General features: G+C 40.1%; 1 protein-coding gene across 1 annotated transcript in view; it reads right to left on the bottom strand.

The window, feature by feature from the left end:
* Window positions 1-21,781, bottom strand: part of FBXL13 (F-box and leucine rich repeat protein 13) — a 248,021-nt gene that overhangs the window by 65,929 nt on the left and 160,311 nt on the right. Inside the window, exons 13-15 of the mRNA XM_028117807.2 lie at window positions 1,929-2,027; window positions 1,278-1,395; window positions 1,015-1,177 (exon numbers count right to left, since the gene is read on the bottom strand). Of these exons, the coding sequence (XP_027973608.2) occupies window positions 1,015-1,177; window positions 1,278-1,395; window positions 1,929-2,027 (380 nt within the window). The remainder of the gene's footprint in view (window positions 1-1,014; window positions 1,178-1,277; window positions 1,396-1,928; window positions 2,028-21,781) is intronic.

Below are 21,781 nucleotides of genomic sequence, written 5' to 3'. Positions count from 1 at the left end.
TCTAATCTGCTGATTGGCTATCCATTGGGTTTCTTTATTTCAATAACTATATTATATTTTTTATTCCTAAAAGTTGTTTTTTCTATGTAAATCTAGTTCTTTTCTCATATTTTGTTGTCTGCTCATATTTCTGATTTCATTAATTTCTTCAAACATTTCATACATATTTGCTTAATATCCTAGGTCTGACAACTCCAATATCTGAATTATTTGAAGGTCAAATTTATTTTGCTGTTTCTGGTAACTCTTTCTCATGGTAACTCATATCTTCATACATGTAACAATTTTTAATTGTGAGCACCTATATTTTATTCTTAATCTAAGGAGTCCTAGAAGCCTAAATAAAAAATGCTTTCCTGGGTTGCATGGGTGGCTCAGTTGGTTGGGCGACTGCCTTTGGCTCAGGTCATGATCTCTGGGTCCTGGGATCAAGCCCCACAGTGGGCTCCCTGCTCAGCGGGGAGTCTACTTCTCCCTTTCCCTCTGCCCCTTCCTCCCAGTCGTGTGTTCCCTCTCTCTCTCAAATAAATAAATAAATAAAATCTTAAAAAAAAAAAAGAATTTGATCCTTGTCCACCTGAGAATACCAGGATAGAAGCCCAATACCCAGTTGAAGAAAGGGTTTCATTAAGAACTTGTCATCTGTCCATCTGTTAGGGACTCCACACAGAGGACAAATCTAACCAAGAGTATGAAGAGGAAACCCTTCAGTGAGATTGGTTTCTCCTAAGCAACTAACAAAGTCCGTTTGGGAAAAGGCCTGTTAACTGAACTAACCATGAGAATCCTCATTAGGAAAAGTAGCCCATAGTGTTCCTGTGAATTCATTTAATCTTATAAGGGTCCATGATTCCACATGGGTGCCCCTTGTTTATGTTACCACAGAGCTCTGCACTTCCCTGTACTTGGATTCCTGACTTTCATGTTTACTAACTAGTGAGCCCCATAAGGAGAGGGTCTCACACATTTTAGATAATCAATATTTCTTGAATAGATAACTGAATGACTCATTACCTTATACAATTTGCCAAATTCAAGACAGTCAGTTGCTTCAAAGATGAAAGTGACTTAAGGCTACCATCTGTTATTCTCTTGCAGTCTGCCATGTAAATGTGATTGATATTTGGATAATTCTTGTCTATAAATTTGAAGCACGCATCAGTAATCCTTTTATTTCCTGTTTAAAAAAAAAACAACAGAAGGCAAGTATCGTATTTGTAATGCCCCAAGAGTAAAAGCAAACATTAATGCTGAACCCCATTTTTAATATCACAGACCTTCAAATCGGATCTTTCTGAGGTTACAAGTAGAAAGAGCTTTAAGACCACCGTCAGAGATATGAGGCGCACCAATGAAAACTATTGATGTAATACGAGAACACTTTTCAACTAAAGCCTTTAGAAGAAAAAAGAGGATTAAATTTACCACAGTGTATAGAACAAGCTTAGCAAAGTAATGAGGTTATTTATTTTCTCAATATTTTCAGAAGGAGACATATTAACTATTAAATTTTCCTAATTTCAAAGACAATGGTACCTTTATTCAATATATTTGAGCACACTTACACTTGAGTAATGGAGAGGAGCCAAAATTAAACCATATTACAAAGTGGGGGAAAACATGAGAAAATGGGATGCGGAAAAAAATCACTACATTTAGAAGTTTGACACAGAGAACTAAAGTTAAAGTTTATGCTTAGGCTACAGGATCTCTGAAATAAAAATATCTTAATTGGGAAATAGAGTTTTTTAGGGTATGTAAGGATTCAAATGTTCAAATGTTTGTGTGTGTGTAAATTTTTTAATGATTTTCTTACTATAAAAACAACTAAATTGAAAATCCCATTCATATTTTGCAGTAATCCAAGCCACTAGAAAATGTGCCCATCTATTAGGACTGAGAAGAAAATGTACTTTGCAACCACCTACTTTTACACAGTTGTCCGTTAGAGTTGGCATGTCGTTGATGGTCAGATGCATAATTCCAGTGCAGCTGTTTGCAATGTTCCTGAAGCCTTGGACTGAAATCTGAATTGTACAGAATAGATGAAAATGATGGAAGAACTCGTTAGCATGACATCTAATAAAACCCTAAAGAAGTAATAACCCAAGGTATGTAATGATTTTGCTACTGTATTTTAAAATTGAAACCATAAAATATGGCCGACCTAAGCGGGAAAGGATCTAATCCTGATTTCTTTACTACTTAATTTCTTATATGTATATATTGTGAAATGATCACCACAATAAGTCTAGTTAACTTATTGTTTAATTTTTTTATTGAGGCAAAATTCACATAACACAAAATTAATCACTTAAATGGGCCATAAACCATTCATAATCTTATGTAACCATAACCTCCATCTGGTCCCAAAACATTTTTATCACTCTAAGAGGAAATTGAATCTACTAAGCCATTGCTTCTTACACACCCCTCTCCCAGCCCCCAGCAATCACTATCTTTGTGGATTTACCTATTCTAAATATTTAGTGTAAGTGGAATTATACAATATATGGCCTTTTGTGTCTCCTTTCTTTCACTTAGCATAATGTTTTTGAGGTTCATCCACAGTGTAACATCATGTATCAGTACCATATCATTTTTATGGCTGTATATAAAAAAAGATTTTATCTATTCATTTGAGAGAGAGAGACTGAGAGCATGAATGGAGGGGAGGGAAGGGGCAGACGGAGAGGGGGAGGCACACTCCCTGCTGAGCAAGGAGCCCAACATGGGGCTCGATTCCAGGACCCCAAGATCTTGACCTGAGCCAAAGGCAGATGCTTAACTGACTGAGCCACCCAGGCACTCCTGTGGCTGAATATTCTGTTGAATGAATATACCATATTTTGTTCAACCATTCATCTGTTGATGAATATTTGCGTTGTTTCCATCTTTTGGATATTTGAATAGTGCTACTATGAACATGCATATACATCTATTTGTTTGAGTACCAGTTTTCAGTTCTTATGAGTATATACCTAGGAGTGGAATTGCTGGACCATATGGTAATTCTATGTTTAACTTTTTAAGGAACCACCAAAATGTTTTTTTACAGTGGTTGCACCATTTTACATTCCACCAGCAATCTATGAGTGTTCCCACTTCTCTACATCTTTGCCAGCATTATTTTTCATTTTCCCATATTTTCCTTTAAAAAAATTTCCTGGTGGGTTTGAAGTGATACCTCGTTGTGATTTTGATTTGCATCTCCTTAATGATTAATGATATTGAGCATCTTTTCATGTATTTATCAGTCACTTGCATATCTTCTTTGGGGAAATGTCTATCCAAGCCCTTTGCCTATTTTTTAATTGGGTTTTTTGTCTTTCAGTACTTGATTTATAAGAGTTCCTTATATATTCTGGATACTAGAGCCTTAGATATATGATTTGCAAATATTTCCTCCCATTCTTTAGGTTGTCTTTTCACTTTTTAAATAATGTCTTTTGATGCACAAGTTTTTAATTTTATGAAGCCTAATTTATCTGGTATTTTTCTTTTGTTGCTTATGGTTTTGGTGTCATATCTAAGAATCCATTGCCAAATCTAAAGTCATGAAGCTTTACCTTCAGGGTTTTTGTCTAAGGTTTATTATTCTGGCTCTTATATTTAGGTCATTGGTCCATTTTGAGTTAATTTTTGTATATGGTATGAGGTAGGAATCCAACTTCATTTTTTTTTTAGCTTTTCAAGTATTTTTTTAAATTTAATTTAATTTTATTATGTTACGTTAGTCACCACACAATACATCATTAGTTTTTGATGTACTGATCCACGATTCATTGTTTTCGTATAACCCCCAGTGCTCCGTGCAGTACGTGCTCTCCTTAATACCCATCACCGGGATAACCAATCCCCCCACCCCCCTCCCCTCTAGAACCCTCAGTTTGTTTCTCAGGGTCCATCGTCTCTCATGGTTCGTCTCTCCCTCCGATATCCCCCCCTTCATCTTTCCCTTCCTTCTCCTAATGTCCTCCATGCTGTTCCTTATGTTCCACAAATAAGTGAAACCATATGATAATTGACTTTCTCTGCTTGACATATTTCACTTAGCATCATCTCCTCCAGTCCCATCCATGTGGATGTAAAAGTTGGGTATTCATCCTTTCTGATGGCTGAGTAGTGTTCCATTGTATATATGGACCACATCTTCTTTATCCATTCGTCTGTTGAAGGGCATCTCGGCTCTTTCCACAATTTGGCTATTGCGGACATTGCTGCTATGAACATTGGGGTGCATAACACCCTTCTTTTCACTATATCTGTGTCTTTGGGATAAAAACCCAGTAGTGCAATTGCCGGGTCATAGGGTAGCTCTATTTTTAAATTTTCGAGGCACCTCCACACTGTTTTCCAAAGTGGCTGTACCAACTTGCATTCCCACCAACAGTGTAAGAGGGTTCCCCTTTCTCCACAACCTCTCCAACATTTGTTGTTTCTTGCCTTGTCAATTTTTGCCATTCTAACTGGTGTAAGGTGGAATCTCATTGTGGTTTTGATTTGAATTTCCCTGATGGCTAATGATGATGAACATTTTTTCATGTGTCTGTTAGCCATTTGTATGTCTTCTTCAGAGAAGTGTCTTTTCATGTCTTCTGCCCATTTTTTGACTTGATTATTTGTTTTTTGGGTGTTGAGTTTGAGAAGTTCTTTATAGATCTTGGATACCAGCCCTTTATCTGTAGTGTCATTTGCAAATATCTTCTCCCATTCTGTGGGTTGCCTCTTTATTTTGTTGACTGTTTCCTTTGCTGTGCAGAAGCTTTTTATCTTGATGATGTACCAAAAGTTCATGTTTGCTTTTGTTTCACTAGCCTTTGGAGATGTATCTTGAAAGAAATTGCTGTGGGCGATGTGAAAGAGGTTACTGCCTATGTTCTCCTCTAGGATTTTGATGGATTCCTGTCTCACATTGAGGTCTTTCATCCACTTTGAGTTTATCTTTGTGTATGGTGTTAGAGAATGGTCGAGTTTCATTCTTTTGCATGTGGCTGTCCAATTTTCCCAGCACCATTTATTGAAGAGACTGTCTTTTTTCCATTGCATGTGTTTTCCTGCTTTGTCAAAGATTATTTGACCATAGAGCTGAGGGTCCATATCTGGGCTACCTATTCTGTTCCATTGGTCTATATGTCTGTGTTTGTGCCAGTACCATGCTGTCTTGGTGATCACAGCTTTGTAATATAGCTTGAAGTCGGGCAACGTGGGACCCCCAGCTTTGTTTTTCTTTTTCAACATTTCCTTGGCGATTCGGGGTCTTTTCTGATTCCATATAAATTTTAGGATCATTTGTTCCAGCACTTTGAAAATGTCATTAGAATTTTGATCGGGATGGCATTGAAGGTATAGATTGCTCTGGGTAGCATAGACATTTTAACAATGTTTATTCTTCTGATACATGAGCATGGAATGTTTTTCCATCTTTTTGTGTCTTGTTCAATTTCTTTCGTGAGTGTTCTGTAGTTCCTAAAGTACAGATCCTTTACCTCTTTGGTTAGGTTTATTCCGAGGTATCTTATGGTTTTTGGTGCTATTGTAAATGGAATCATTTCTCTAATTTCTCTTTCTACAGTTGCGTTGCTAGTGTATAAGAAAGCAACTGATTCCTGTGCATTGATTTTGTATCCTGCCACATTACTGAACTGCTGTATGAGTTCTAGTAATTTGGGGGTGGAGTCTTGGATTTTCCACATAAAGTATCATGTCATCTGCGAAGACAGAGAGTTTGACTTCTTTGCCAATTTCAATAATTTTTATTTCTTTTTATTGTCTGATTGCTGTTGCTAGGACTTCTAGTACTATGTTGAACAATAGTGGTGAGAGTGGGCATCCTTGATGTGTTCCTGATCTTAAGGGAAAGGCTCTCAGCTTTTCCCCATTGAGGATGATATTCACTGTGGGTTTTTCATAGATGGATTTTATGAACTTGAGGAATGTTCCCTCTATCCCTAGGCTCTGAAGAGTTTTAATCAGGAAAGGATGCTGTATTTTGTCAAATGCTTTTTCTGCATCAATTGAGAGGACCATATGGTTCTTCTCTCTCCTCTTATTAATGTGTTCTATCACATTGATTGATTTGTGAATATTGAACTACCCTTGCATCCCGGGGATAAATCCTACTTGGTCGTGGTGGATGATCCTTTTAATGTATTGTTGCATCCTATTAGTTAGGATTTTGTTGAGAATTTTGGAATCCATATTCATCAGGGATAGCAGTCTGAAATTCTCCTTTTTGATGGGGTCTTTGCCTGGTTTGGGGATTAAGGTAATGCTGGCCTCATAGAATGAGTCTGGAGGCTTTCCTTCTGTTTCTATTTTTTTTTTTTTTTTGAAACAGCTTCAGGAGAATAGGTATTATTTCTTCTTTGAATGTTTGGTACAATTCCGCAGGGAATCCATCAGGCCCTGGACTCTTGTTTTTTTGGGAGGTTTTTGATCACTGCTTCAATCTCGTTACTGGTTATTGTCCTATTCAGGTTGTCAATTTCTTCCTGTTTCAGTCTTGGGAGTTTATAGGTTTCCAGGAAGGCATCCATTCCTTCCAGGTTGCTCAATTTATTGGCATATAGTTGTTGATAATAATTTCTAATAATTGTTTCATTTTCCTTGGTGTTAGTCGTGATCTCTCCCCTTTCATTCATAATTTTATTCATTTGGGTCCTTTCTCTTTTCTTTTGGATAAGTCTGGCCAGTGGTTTATTGATCTTATCAATTCTTTCAAAGAACCAACTTCTAGTTTCGTTGATCTGATCTACTGTGTTTCTGGTTTCTAATTCATTGATCTCTGCTTTAATCTTAATTATTTCTCTTCTAATGCATGGCTTAGGCATCGTTTGTTGCTTTTTCTCTAGTTCTTTAAGGTGTAAAGTTAGGTGGTGAATTCAGGATTTTTCTAGTTTTTTGAGTGAGGCTTGGATGGCTATGTATTTCCCCCTTAGGACCACCTTTGCAGTATCCCATAGGTTTTGGACCAATGTGTTTTCATTCTCATTGGTTTCCATGAATTGTTTAAATTCTTCTTTGATTTCCTGGTTGACCCAAACATTCTTGAGCAGAGTGGTCTTTAGCTTCCAAGTGTTTGAATTTCTTCCAAATTTTTTCTTGTGATTGAGTTCCAGTTTTAAAGCATCGTGGTCTGAGAATATGCAGGGAATAATCTCAATCCTTTGGTATAGGTTGAGACCTGATTTGTGACCCAGTATGTGGTGTATTCTGGAGAAGGTACCATGTGCGCTCGAGAAGAATGAGTATTCTGTTGTTTTAGGATGGAATGTTCTGTATATATCCATGAGGTCCATCTGGTCCAGTGTGACATTCAAAGCTCTTGTTTCTTTGTTGATTTTCTGCTTAGATGATCTGTCTATTGCTGAGTGGAGTATTGAGGTCTCCTACAATTAATGTATTGTTATCAATATGACTCTTTATTTTGGTTAACAGTTGGCTTATGTAGATGGCTGCTCCCATGTTGGGGGCATAGATATTTACAATTGTTAGATCTTCTTGTTGGATAGACGCTTTAAGAATGATATAGTGTCCTTCTGTGTCTCTAATTACAGACTTTAGTTTAAAATCTAATTTGTCTGATATAAGAATTGCTACCCCAGCTTTCTTTTGAGGTCCGCTGGCATGGAAGATGGATCTCCATCCCTTCACTTTCAGTCTGGATGTATCTTTAGGTTCAAAATGAGTCTCTTGTAGGCAGCATATGGATGGGTCCTGTCATTTTATCTAATCTGCAACCCTGTGCCGTTTTACGGCAGCATTTAGGCCATTCACGTTGAGAATGACTATTGAAAGATATGAATTTATTGTCATCATGTTGCCTGTGAAGACCTTGTTTTTTTTTTTTTTTTAAAGATTTTATTTATTTATTTGACAGAGAGAGAGAGACACAGCGAGAGAGGGAACACAAGCAGGGGGAGTGAGAGAGGGAGAAGCAGGCTTCCCGCAGAGCAGGGAGCCCGATGCGGGGCTCGATCCCAGGACCCTGGGATCATGACCTGAGCCGAAGGCAGACGCTTAACGACTGAGCCACCCAGGCGCCCTGAAGACCTTGTTTTTATAGATTGTCTCTGTAAATTTCCATTCTGTATCACTCTTGGGGTCTTTCTCCTTTTATAGACCCACCCCTTAATATTTCTTGCAGGGCCGGCTTAGTGGTCACATATTCTTTCAGTTTCTGCCGGTCTTGGAGGCTCTGCATCTCTTCATCCATTCTAAATGACAGCCTTGCCAAATAAAGTATTCTTGGCTGCATGTTCTTCTCGTTTAGTACCCTGAATATGTCTTGCCAGGCCTTCCTGGCTTGCCAGGTCTCTGTGGATAGGTCTGACGTTATTCTGATGTTCCTCCCTCTGTACGTAAGAATCTCTTCCCCCTAAATGCCCTTAAGATGGTTTCCTTGGTGCTAAGATTTGCGAGTTTTACTATCACATGCCGGGGTGTTGGCCTGTTTTCCTTGATCTTGGGAGGGGTCCTCTCTGCCTCTAGTACACGAATGTTTGTTTCATTCCCCAGAATAGGGAAGTTCTCAGCTATGATTGGCTCAAATACATCTTCTAGTCCTCTCTCTCTCTCTCTCTCTCCACCCTGTCAGAGATCCCAATAATTCTGACATTCGAACGTTTCATGGTGTCACTTATTTCTCTGATTCTATTTTCATGGATTTTGAGTTGTTTTTCCCCGGCCTCCTCTTTTTCCTTCATCTATTAATTGGTCTTCTATTAGATCACTAATTCGTTCTTCTGCCTCACTTACTCTAGCCGTTAGATTATCTAGATAAGATTGGATCTCATTCATAGCATTTTTAAGTTCTGCCAATTCAGCTTTCAGTTCTGCCCTTAGAGACTCTATGTTACAATTAATCGATTTCTCCATTCTAGCTATTGTCTTCACATTTGCTACCCTGAATGCCATCTCTGACACCTTGGTTAGTATATCTGTATCCATTTGTAAATCTGTGGCAGAAGTCACAGTCTCTGAGTCTTTCCTATTTTGGGTGTTCCTCCTCCTAGTCATTCTGTTGAAGGGTGGTTGAGGGAATGTACAGAGTCCGAATTATTGACCACAACCCAAGCAAGATGCAGCTGTTTTCTAGGGACCTTAGTGTTGCTGGCCTCTTGTTCTCCCAGCCTGTCTTCTGGGGGAGGGGCCTGCCACGCTGTTTCTCAGGCAAACCTGTTTGGGCAGAGTTGCCCTGCCCCTGTGGCGGGGGATAGGCTCAGTGGAAACTGGTTTTGGGGGGCTTTTGTTCTCTGGTGGTTTTCCCTGGTGGCTTTCCACGTCTCTTCCGAGAGTCAGAGCAGAAGAGACTGTTTCCAAACTTCTGTCTCAGCAGAGATCACAGTCTGTTCTTCAGTGAGCTCTCCAGGCCACACTCTCTCTGTTTCTGTCTGTGCTGCTATAAACTGCAGCGTCCTGGGTTGTGCGCCCCTCAACAGCGCTCCCAATCCTCGCCTCCAGGTCGGGGCATGTCTCTGCCCTTTGTGCTTCTAACACCGCCAGCCACCTGCAGTTCCCACGTGCGGCCCCGCTGCTCCAGTTTCGGTCTGGGGTCTGCTCTAAAGTCCTTCCCCCACCGCTACCAGTCTGCGAGTCTGTGCTCCGTCCCCACTGTGGGAGGCTCTTGCTCACTGGCGGTGTCAGATCCCCGCAGCCAGGCTCCTTCCCCCGTCCATTTATCCTCTGATATATGCCCAGGGAATCATGGCTCCCCGCTTCAGACCTTGAAACCAACCGCCTGTGATATTCTGTTTATAGAGATCCAGATCTTCTTACATCTCACGCTGATTTCGTGGGTGTTCAGAGTGGTCTGGTAGATATCCAGCGTAATTCCGGGGACCAGTTGGAATAGGGTCCCCTACTCCTCTGCCATCTTTGAGCCCTCTCCCAACTTCATTTTTTTGCATGCAGATATCCAGTTGCCCCAGCACCAATTGTTCAAGAAAGTGTTCTTTCCCCCATTGAATGGTCATGACACCCTTGTTGAAAATCAGTTGGCCATAAAAGTATAGGTTTATTTCTGGTCTCTCAATTCTATTTCATTAGTTTATATGTCTATCTTATGCCAATACCACGCTGTTTTGATTACTGCAGTTTTGTAGTATTGATTTTTCTTTCAACTACCATTATCCACATTAACGGAGGCACCAGCCTTGGAGTCAAAATACTGACTGATCAAAGGATCAAATGCATTTGCCTATGATGAATTATCTTAAAACAATTTATCTAGGTTTCATTTCCTATAACAAATAGGCATGAATGGGAAATCAGATGGTATATAGACTCAGTAATGGGAAACTGAGAGATCACCTAACAACAGACAGCAGAGGGAACACCCCTGCAATGTCATCCTCACAATGGCATGACAGGGAGAACAAGCAATAGCAGCTGTAATGGACCTCTTAGGAGACCTTTGGAGACTTCATGTGTCCCATCTGTCACTGAAGGTGACTTCCAAGGTTCTATCATTACAGCCTCCACCTATTTAAAAAGGACTAGCCAAAAGTTGGGGAACTGAGTGCCACATCCTCAGAACAACCAGAGCACAGCTCAAATACCACCTGCTCAGGAAGTGTCCCTGAGCCTTAGAATAGGCCAGGTTCTTATTATACACTCACAGCGCCATATAAGTATCATAACTATAGTTAAATTAATGTTATGATTAGTTGTTGAACTAACTCCCCTGTACCCCAGCTCCCAGGAGGGTACCATAGTATCAGTTGAATAATCAAGTAATATTATTATGTGAGTAAATGAAAGAATGTATGAATGAATTATGAGAGCCATGTGTCTAGCTAGGTTCTACTGCCCAGCAGACACTGACAATGTGAGCACCCAGTCAAAAGCCAGGGGAAGCCCTTGAGAGCAGGGGCTGAGCATGCAATCTTGAGTGGCTGCAGAAGCCAAGCCCTCACTCAGGTAGAAATATATTTGGTGCTATGGTCTGAATGTTTGTGTCCCCGCAAAATTCATATATTGAAATCCTAAACCCCCAAGGTGATGTTATTAGAATGTAGGTCCTTTCAGAGGTAATTTTGGACTCTGCCTTCATGAATGGGATTAGTCCCCTTATAAAAGAGTCCCTAGAGAGATCCTTCACCCCTTCCGCCAGGTTAGGTTACAGCAAGAAGGCGCTGTCTGTGACCCAGGAAGCAGACTCTCAATAGACACTCAATCTGTCAGTGCCATGATTCTGAACTTCCCAGCCTCCAGAACTATGAGAAATAAATATCTGTTGTTTTTTTTTTTAAGATTTTTTATTTATTTGACAGAGAGAGACAAAGCGAGAGATGGAACACAAGCAGGGGGAGTGGGAGAGAGAGAAGCAGGCTTACCGCTGAGCAGGGAGCCCGATGTGGGGCTTGATCCCAGGACACTGGGATCATGACCTGAGCTGAAGGTAGACGCTTAATGACTGAGCCATCCAGGCGCCCCTAAATATCTGTTGTTTATAATCTATCCAGTCTCTGACATTTTGCTATAGCAGCCCACATGGACTGAGATACTAGAACAATTTTTTTCTAAAGAATTTTTGGGAAATATGTTTCTAATGTCTGAACAGGGTATCTGTTTTGGCCCAGGAATTAGACAAAAATATCCTAAAGAAGTAAAATTGCTGCACTCAGAGATTTACATATAAGGATTCTCTTTTCCTCAGCCCTTTGTTCTACTTAGGCCTTCAATAGACTGGATGAGGGTAGTCTACTTTACTCAGTTTACCAATTTAAAAGTTAGCTTCATCCAGAAACACCCTCACAGACAAATCTAGAATAATGTTTAATCAAATAGCTGGGCACCCCATGGGCCATTCAAGTTGGCACATAAAATTAACCAACACAGCTACCTTGGGAACTTTGGACATTTGAGAGTCATAGCTGACGCTGTTTGCTCTTGCCTGCTTGGTTTTGGCCAATCATATGAACCTGCCTGGCCACATTTTTTATCCATATCAGCATCTTTGAGATTACCCACCCTATCTGGCACCACTAAGTACCTGAACCAGGCATAACTAAAAGAAAGCTTTAAGATCTTACTGTTGTCAAGCCCTTAAAGTTCCAATCCCAAATACTTAATTAAGGAATTTCAGTTTCTCCAAGTTAAATAACTAAATTAGTAGGGGGAACATTCCATTTTTAAATGCCTGTGCATGAGTGTTATTTAACTTGTGTAGCTTTGTGAGAAGTCATGTTCGGCACTGCTAGAGTTCTCATGGAGTGGATGTGATTATCCGATGTTATGGAAGTCTCAGCCGTAAGTGACTGCTCACACATGATGACATACTACAAAGTGGCTGGCGGTGAGAAGAGCAGGAGAAGAGGCAGGCTATTCTAAGGATCTTGGACTTCTCCTATACGCTGAGGTGGCCTCCAGGAGATGAGGAAACAAAGGCTCGGGGTCCTTGATCGATTTCCCCCAGATTACAGATTGACAGAGCAAGAACACAGATGTTCAAACTCTTAATCCAGTGTTCCTTCTGATTAGCGTTCTTCAACAATAACCTCCATTTCAACTGTCCCATCCCAGCTGTCATCAGTCTTTAAACCTAGCTGCTCCAGCCAGAAAGGCATCTGGCTTCTCCAGGACTCAGTGGACCTCTCTGCTCTTTGTCTGACCTTGTACTTCCCTTTGCCTCTTTCTCCTTTCATCTCCTCCAGCCTTAACTATTTCTCAAGTACCAATGACTCCAGCTACTTTCCTTCTCTTTCCCTTACAAGTCTAAAACTCTTTATTTTAGCGATCACTCTTTCCTATATTCTGCATGTCTTAATTCCCCCAAAGAGATGATCTTATACTCTTTTTAAAATTTCTTACTGTGTTGGACGACTACTTGGAGCCGAATGAATTAAATTTAGGAGTAAGACAAATAAGTCTGGGAAAGAGTACAGAATTTGGCTACAGACAAAACTGAAAACAATTCCAAGTCGAAGGTAAAGCACAGGCAAAAGCAAAACAGTGGAAGCATTGGACTTGGATAAAGTTGCAAGATTATTCTTGGGATGAATAGGAAAGGAGGTAAGGAGGGAGGGAAAGCTAATGGAAGACCCATAAGGCAAAAATGAGGTCTTTTGTATTGTCCTGTCATGGATTCTTCTAAATTTTCCACAAGTATCCCCAGAGAAAAGTCCAGGGGAGATGAATGAACACTTAAAATCTGGAGATTGGAGGAGGGAAGAACACTGGGCTTGGAGTCGGCAGAGCTGGGTTTGAGTCTGGCTCTGCTTCTTTCTCCTTTGTAACAAAAGGCAACTCAACCTCTCTGACCCTTAGTTTTCTCATCTGTAAAATGGGTCTGCTACTCCTTTCCCCCTCCCCTTTTTTTAGGAACTACTTGAGGAAACAGAATGGGGTAAAGTGTGTGTAAAAGTGGTTAGTTAGCCCAATGCCTGGCATGTAATACTGGATACTAGTTTTCCTATTACTATTCTTCTGGGTGCATTGTGCTCCCACAGAGAAGTAAAGATTCAAGAACTAGAGGTAGAGGGCCTTGCGAGATCATTCTAGTGCATCCCTCACATTGCAAACATAAAGAAATGGTATTCCAAGAAGTCGTGTGATTTGTCCCTAGTGCTGGATGGACAGTGTCAGACAGAGTGCTGCTCCATAAGTGCTGAATGAATGAACAAATGGTCCTGAGTCATACTGTCTATGGCAGAGCCAAGGCTGGAGGCCACCTATCCCCATATGACACACAATGCCAGGGATGGGAATAGTTATTTTTTAACAATACTTCTAAATTCTTCCCCTTTATCTCAGACCCTGGGCCTTTACCCTACCACTAGTATTTCAAATAATGGCGTCCCCTGGAAAAAAAAAAAAGAAAAGAAAAGAAATTTTTTCTCTCTTGCTGTCTTGGAAATATATTTTTAACAAGATTTTCTGAACAAGGGAAAAAATTATAGCAGTAATCAGCCACAGCTGAGTGATTCCTTGCAATGCAGCCAAACATTTGGTGCTATCAACCAATAAGACTGTATCCAGAAAAGGGGTGGATAAAACCTCTAAGAGGAGCTTTTTAGTTTTGCCTTGGCATGAAATGCTTAGTTCTCTACATGGTTTATTTTAGAATATCCAAAAAGATGCTTGGCTAATGATTTATGACTCAAATATTCATGTCAGAATCTTTTAGGTCAACCAACTATTAGTTGTCCTTTCTCTTCACTGAAATAATGGTAATATAAGCCTGAAATTAAAAATTCCTCTCTTAGGAAAAAAGCAGAATATTTTACCATGTTAAAAAGCAGGCCTTGCCACAGCTGATACCTTTGCATTTTCTGTTTAGTATTCTTACAAAACTTGGGATCTAATCTCTCTTTATTTAGTTGTTAAGTGGCTTTAGTCTGGACACCAACTGGAGGCCTGCCCCTCTGCTCTTTGCTGGTCAAACTCCCATTGGTTAAGAAGTTGTGAAAGTTGGCCACACCAATGCTGTTCCAATCTCAAGTCCCAGCAAATAGCTACTGCTGCTGATGGGGGCAGAGAAGTTTTGGTGATCATAGGAAATTCTCTCCAGCTGCCTCTAGGTGGGTCTGAACCATTGAGCAGGACAGGACAGAGCTGTCTGTGAAAGAAGTGAGTTTTCAGTGAGCCATACAAAGTGAAAACCAAAGTGTTGAGCACCAAGGACTATCTCAGATCCCTCTTTGCCGCTCCAAGGTGGTAAAAAAGAAGGAACTTATCTCAGAGAGAATAACATATTACCAAGTTCACTTTCCACTTCTTCTTTACAACATTGTCTCTAAACCAGTTAGCTCAGCAACACAGAGAAGAGATATATGTAGGGCCAGACCCTCTGTGACAGCTAGAGTTATCTATCTTAGGTAGACATTGCCCAAGTTGTGTTCCTGTACCATTTCCAGCTGTTTCTCTCATTTGAGCAACATTGTAACCAATGACTAATGGATAATGTAATGACTTTAGTCATATCCATATATCCTTTATGACCGCCTGGTGAACTCCAAGAAGCCTGGCTCAGCAAGTAGAATGGATTGTTGGAGAGAAAGACAAAGATTTTTCCCAAAACATGGAACATTTTGTTTTGTTGCATTCAAATGTGCCACAAGTTTCTAAAATAGCAACACTTCCCCAGGTCTGTGCTCAAACGGTCTGACAAGCTTTCGAATATTGTGTCTTCTCTTGACAGGAAGAGAGGCCTAGTTATTATCCCTTTGATGATCCCATACTTTCCAGTCTATATATTCTTCATGCCGACCCCCTCCTCTGTGTTTGCTAACGCACTTCTCCTAGGTACCCTCCTTGATCACTTCAGGTAGAACTGTTTCTTCCTCTGAGATCCCAGGGCACCAAACACCATAGCCCTCTGAGTTTTGCATCTTCTGCCTTGTATAATAATTACTTACGCACATGTCTAATATTCCTGCCGAGGAACACATACAGCATCTTATCCATAATGCCCTTTACAGTACAACACAGGTGCTTGGAGTAGAGTATGATAAAACAAGTATTTGTTAGTAGACCGAGTAGTTGTTGAATAAACGGTTTGTAGAATGTAAATTAGAATTAATAGTTCCAAAGGCAGAGGGTCATTTTTTAGAGATTGCCGTGTTTATTTAAAAACATTGGATAGCCAATCACAAAAAGGAGAGTTTCATTTTCCAATGTGAGTGAGGAATTAGAATACAAGATTAGTGAAGCCTACAGATGCCAGGAAGGCAAGCATGCATGCCAACTCTGTGCGCTCACTGCACCATGACTCAGAGCTGTGATCTGCAGAAGCAGGCTTGACCCTTCTTAAACTTTACCATTCCTGTTTAGAGTACACGATCCTGTTCTTTTCCTCACCCAATGGCCAAATCACTCACAGCTTCTGTACTAAAATGGAGGTTTATCTCCTTTTTGACCGAGAGAATCACAACCATAATACTTTGTTATTACAACGCAACGAACATGGAGCTACTTGGTTTGTCTAGATTTATTGAGCTAGATGGTGGCTTTATAGCTAGAGTTCTAACCACAGGCTTCACCCAGGTCCAAAGACCTCAGTAGAGTTTTGTGAAGAGTTTATGAAATTCTGTGATTTACAAATCACATATGTCCTAAGATAGGGACAACTGAAATAAATGTAGTTTTTCAGAGAGCACTAAAATTTTTTTCAAACCTTTTTTCAGGAGTGTGAAACAGGATCTTAGTCCCCTGAAACTCATTTTGCTGTCTGATTCTTCAAAATCTAAAAATTGTTGCCAGATGTTTCATTTTTTACTGCTTAATGTAATAAACATCCTTATACAGTTTGCCTACAAAGAGATTGCATTAAGCTATGGATGCTAATAGTAGGTGTTTGTTATATTTCTTTATTTTTATTTTCAATATGGCTATCATAGAGTTATATTCAAACTAATATTATAATACCCATTTCAATTTATATGAGTCCTATCTATAAGAAATATAAAACAATCTTCATGAATTTTATTTCTTTCCCCAGCACAGTTTGAAGTCTGATTCAGAAAAGACAGAAAGCATTCCTTTAACAGGGAAACTGAAGCACAAGAACTGACCCAGAAAAGCAGAAATGGTACTGTGACTTTGCTGATTCATGACTGCTTTTCCACTAGAACTCCTTCTTATTAATGACACTTACAACCATAATAATTTTTCAAATAGAAAATGCAACATTTTTTTAACCATAGGTCAGTAAATTACTATATACTGCCTATGGTAAAAAAATGGTTTAGTAATATAGAGTCTGTTCTTCAGAATTAGTTAGATCAAGGTTCTAAGCTTGGCCCAGACATTTTTTGTGTGACTTTGGGCAAGTTACTTACTCTGTCTTAGTGACATTTTCAGTGGTGTGTGGGGCCAGTTTACAGCATGCCAAATTGTTAACTTTTTAGGAACTCTGCAAGCCCATTGTTAGATTAGATTAGAGGCACCTGGGTGGCTCAGTCAGCTAAGCATCCGACTCTTGTTTTTGGCTCATGATCTCAGGGTTGTGAGATTGAGCCCCTTGCTCAGTGGGGAGTCTGCTTCTCTCCATCTGCCCCTCCCCTATTTTGCTCTCTTTCTCTCTTTCAAATAAATAAATAAATCTTAAGAAAAAAAACCACAGCCAGATTAAAAATTAGATAATATAAACTTAAAATTAAATAAGTTATATTAACACAGGTGGTGAATACTCAAACTCAGCACTTCCTGGTTATTTTATTACATGTTACTATTACCTATGCTCTTGAGGATATTTATGTTGATTGTATCGATAAAGTGAAAATATTACATAATGGTGTACCACTGCACCTCTCTTCCCAACTCCCTCTTCAGTGACTTCTCATTGGTAACTTGAAATAGTAAATGGTGAGAGTATTTACACTGTGGAAGTTAGCAATCATTGAAAATCAGGGCTTTCCCTGCTCCTTGCCAGTTGTTAAATGTTTACCAGCACACCATTTTTCAGTTTCCACATCTTTCAAATGGGAATAATGAGACCCACCTCATATAGTTATTTGTAAAGATTAAATGAGATAATAAATGTAAACACTTACCTCAATACCTAGCACCTAGTCAGTACCCAACAAATGATAGCAATTATTACCATGCACTAAAATACAGGATAAAGGAAAATGGAATCTAAAACATATAAATGAATTATAATTTTGAATTTAACTGTCACCAATTAATTTTGGTACGTAATCTGCTTATTTTCAACTGGTTTAGCTGGTCACACAACTCTTATTGTTCCAATTACCCCTTACTGATAATCTAGCAACTCTGTACCTCTACTCCCGGTTCTGTACCGAGAACCAGACTTCCACACAGAAGCACAGAATTCTAAAGCTGAAAAAGATCTCAGAGATCATGTAGCCCAAACTAGCCATTCTAGAGACAAGGGAACTGAGGCGGAAAAACCAAGTAACTATCCAGAGTTAGTGGCATAGCAAGGACTAGATCCCAGGTCTCCCCACTCCAGGTTGGGGCTCCTTTTACCATCGCACTGCCTTCTGCTGTATGAGAGAGAGAAAAAAAGAGAAAGTGCTTTCTACTCTTGTTTTGCTTATGCAATCTCCATTCTATTTGGCTAGTACATTCATTCCTGGGCATGGCTCTGTGGCGTTTGCCTACCTCCACCACAATCCCTAGAGGTGAACAAGTAAGACCTTCCATGATCTTCACCTCTCTGGAAGGGGAAGTTGGAATTTATGTAGCCTTCAGAGAGAACCGAAATGACCTTGGAATCTTCCTGTTTGCAGTTTGCACGACCTACCTTTAAGATTTGTGGGTCCCAGAGAGAGACTTAACAGTACAAGAACTACTGATAAACCAATTATAATAGCGTTGAGTCATTTGAACATTTCTGGGATACTATCCCTTTTCATTTTTGTTGACTTGTGTCTAGTGAAAATGTCAGACTTCACCCTTACCAAGAGAAGACTCTGAGACTTTGCTCTGGCAAGGAGCCAACTTCTTAGCTGCTTAACAGATGTCCTGAGCTTCCACCTGAAGCACCTGGCTGGCCGTGCCCTGAAATTGGCTGCTGGTTCTTTCGCTCGTTCATTTATTTATTCATTCATCAAGCATTGATCACAGTCCTACTACATGCACTATATTATGTGCTAAGGATACAGAAACAAAGATAAATAAGGCACCATCCTGGCCATCAGGGAGCCCAATGAGAACAGCAGACAAATAAGCAGACCACTGAATACATGGAGAATGCTTAACAAAAGTACAATGATAGAAGAATACACAGGAAGGATCATAACCTAGCTTGGGTGGGGGGAAACGAGGGGTCAGTGAGAGCTTCCTAGAGAAGGTTGTGATTGAACAAAGCCTCAAAGGATATGCAAAAGTTCACCTGGCGAATGGGAGAAAGGGTCAATATGAGGGTGTCTAAGCAGAGGGCAAAAGGTGAGCCTGGTGAAACAACTGAAGCTGGAAGTGAAGAGCAGGGGAGGCAGAGAGGCAGAGGCTCCTATTTTTTTTTTTTAAGATTTTATTTATTTGACAGAGAGAGCACAAGCAGAGGGAGAGAGAGGGAGAAGCAGGCTCCCTGCTGAGCAAGGAGCCCAATGTGGGACTTGATCCCAGGACCCTGGGATCATGACCCGGGCCGAAGGCAGCCATTTAACCGACTGAGCCACCAGGGCATCCCAAGGCAGAGGTTCCTATTGCAAGCTCTCTAACTCTCTGGTTTAACTCTCTTCAGTCTGAACATATACATCAGAACCTTGGCCTTCATCTGGCTCCTTTCACTCCGTGTTCAGAGTTGTTGATTTTCTTGGCATTTGGATTTCAGCCTGAGATTGGCTACAGCCCTAGCCTTCTTTCCCAGCATAGCTGTGGTTGTTCCAGGCTTGGCTTCCTATACAGTGCCATAACCCACTGCTATACACATTTGGCGATACATAAATCTTAGGAGAAGTGGCCACCCCAAGATAATATCAACAGGAGAATCCCTGGAGTTACACACAAACAGAGCAGAGGAAAAAGGGAAAGCCTAACCGGGAATCACTGTCCTCCTCATGGGGACTTTCTCATGGACAGCTAGGAAAGCTTTGTCCTCGCCATTAAAACTCTTCATCCTACTCAGATTTTCTATTTTGCGATTTTGAAAGAAACAAGAACTTTTGGAGAGCACTAAAATTAACAGGGAACTAATGAAGATATCTTTGGTGCATTTTAGCTGATACCTTTCTAGCCATTTACTCATTCATCATGGGGATGTGTGAGGAAAGGCTTAAAGGAGGTGAAGACGTTAGCCACACAGATAGCCGCAGAAGGATTCCAGGCAAGGAAAATGGCCAGTGCCAAACGCCCCGAGGCAAGAGCTCGTGTGCTGAGAGAGCAGCAAGGAAGGCAGTGTGACCCACGCAGAGTTGGGAGCAGGAGAGTAGCAGGAGAGGACAGATTACATAGGGTCTTGAAGGTCCTTCTGAGGTTTTTCTTTTATTGAGTGAATGGGATGCCTCGACAGGTATTTGAGAAGAGGAAGGACATTGACTTGGGTTTTAAAAGGATCACTCTAGATGCTGCGTTGAGAGTAGACTTGTAGGAGGCAGAAGTGAAAGCAGAGAGACCCGTTAGGAGGCCATCACAATAACGCAGGCAAGAGATAATGGTGACCCGGGCTGGGGTGGTAGCTGCGGAGGTAGTGATGAGTGGTCAGATCCTGGGGAGTTCTGGGGTCACAGCTACCTGGCCTTCCTGACAGAGTGCGTGTGGGGTGTGTAAGAGAATGAGAAGGTCCGAGATAACATACTAGTTTGCTAGGTCTGCTGTAATGAAGTACCACAAACTGGGTAGCTTAAACAACAGAAATTTGTTGTCCTACAGTTCTAGAGGCTAAAAGTCCAAGATCAAGGTGTCAGCAGGGTTGGTTCCTTCTGAGGTTGCTTCCTTTAATGTGAGGGAAGGAAATGGTCCAGGCCTCTCTTCTTGGCTTGTAGATGACTATTCTCATGTTCACTCTTCTGTATGTGTATATCTATGTCCAAATGTCCCCTTTTTATTAAGGACATCGTTCATCTTGGATTAGGGCCCATCCTAATGATTTCATTTTAGCTAATTATATCTGGAAGAACCCTATTTCCAAGTAAGGAGGTTCTAGGGATTGGGACTTCAATATGTGAATTTGGGGGGTTACAATTCAATATGTAACAGATGACTCCAAGATTTTTGACTTCAGCAACTGTAAACATGGAAATGTCCTTAAGTGACATGGGGAAGGCTAAAGGTGGAGCAAGGAGTTATTTTTTAGAGCAGGGATTTTTTTTAAGGTATGAGTCTAAAATTTGAGGTTTGGTTTGCAGATACATATTATATATGTGTGTCTGTGTATATATATCATATATATGCATATTACTTCTGTAATCATATATTACTTCTATCTATATAGTCTTATATACATATATACACTTCTATAAACATATATACATGTATAAACACCCTCCTCTATACATATATACATGCATATGTATGTATATATGTGTGAGTGAGCATCTGTATGTGTATGTATATATACAAACACATATACAAATAAAATATATACAATATATATACATACACATAAATATATATATAAAATATATAAAATATTAAATAAATAAATGTATATGTATATTTGCTCTTTATTGTAGGTGATATTTAAAGCCATGATCTAGGTGAGATCAGCAAGGGAGTGTGTAGGCTGAGAAGAAAAATGGCCCAAGAACTGAACCCTGGGGCCCTCTGTGATTAAGGGTTTGGAGAGAAGAAGTGACTAAGGGAGTCAACTTTAGAAATATTGCCAAGACAAAAAAAGCAAAATCTATAACACAGTATCATGCAGGAGAATTAAAATACATGCACACAGAACCACAATATAAGAATGCAAGAATACATAGGTATCCCCTGCTTTTCAAAAGTTCACGTTAGGCTACTTCACTTTTACAAAAGACCTACATTAGTACCTGTTTTCACTAATCAAAAGAAATGCAAAGAGGATTTTGCAGCGAGCCATTCCAGAGACAGAGTGGGACCTTCCCTGGTAGCCACACTCAGCATCTCAGTATCAAGCCGCCATGAGGTTTCAACTGTGTCTAAGAGCATCTGTGCTGTATCTCTACTTATTTTGTGCGTCCGTTAGCAAGATGTGTCCTAAGATATCAAAAAGCCTAAGAGAGATTATTCTGGGGGCCTGGGAGCGCTCAAAAATGTTTCCGTATAAATTAGTGGTAACTGCTTCTTTGCTTTGTGCCATTTCTGCTTAAGAAAGGTTTCATAGGAAGGCCCAAATTTCAGATAGTAGAGGAAACGTATATTCTTATATGAAACCACATAAAACAAATTA

Source organism: Eumetopias jubatus, unplaced genomic scaffold (genome assembly GCF_037043125.1).
Source record: "Eumetopias jubatus isolate StellerSeaLion01/CBP00866 unplaced genomic scaffold, mEumJub1_p1.0 scaffold_14, whole genome shotgun sequence".
Taxonomy (NCBI): domain Eukaryota; kingdom Metazoa; phylum Chordata; class Mammalia; order Carnivora; family Otariidae; genus Eumetopias; species Eumetopias jubatus.
Note: the sequence above shows the minus strand (reverse complement) of the source record. Positions and strands in the feature narration are given on the sequence as shown.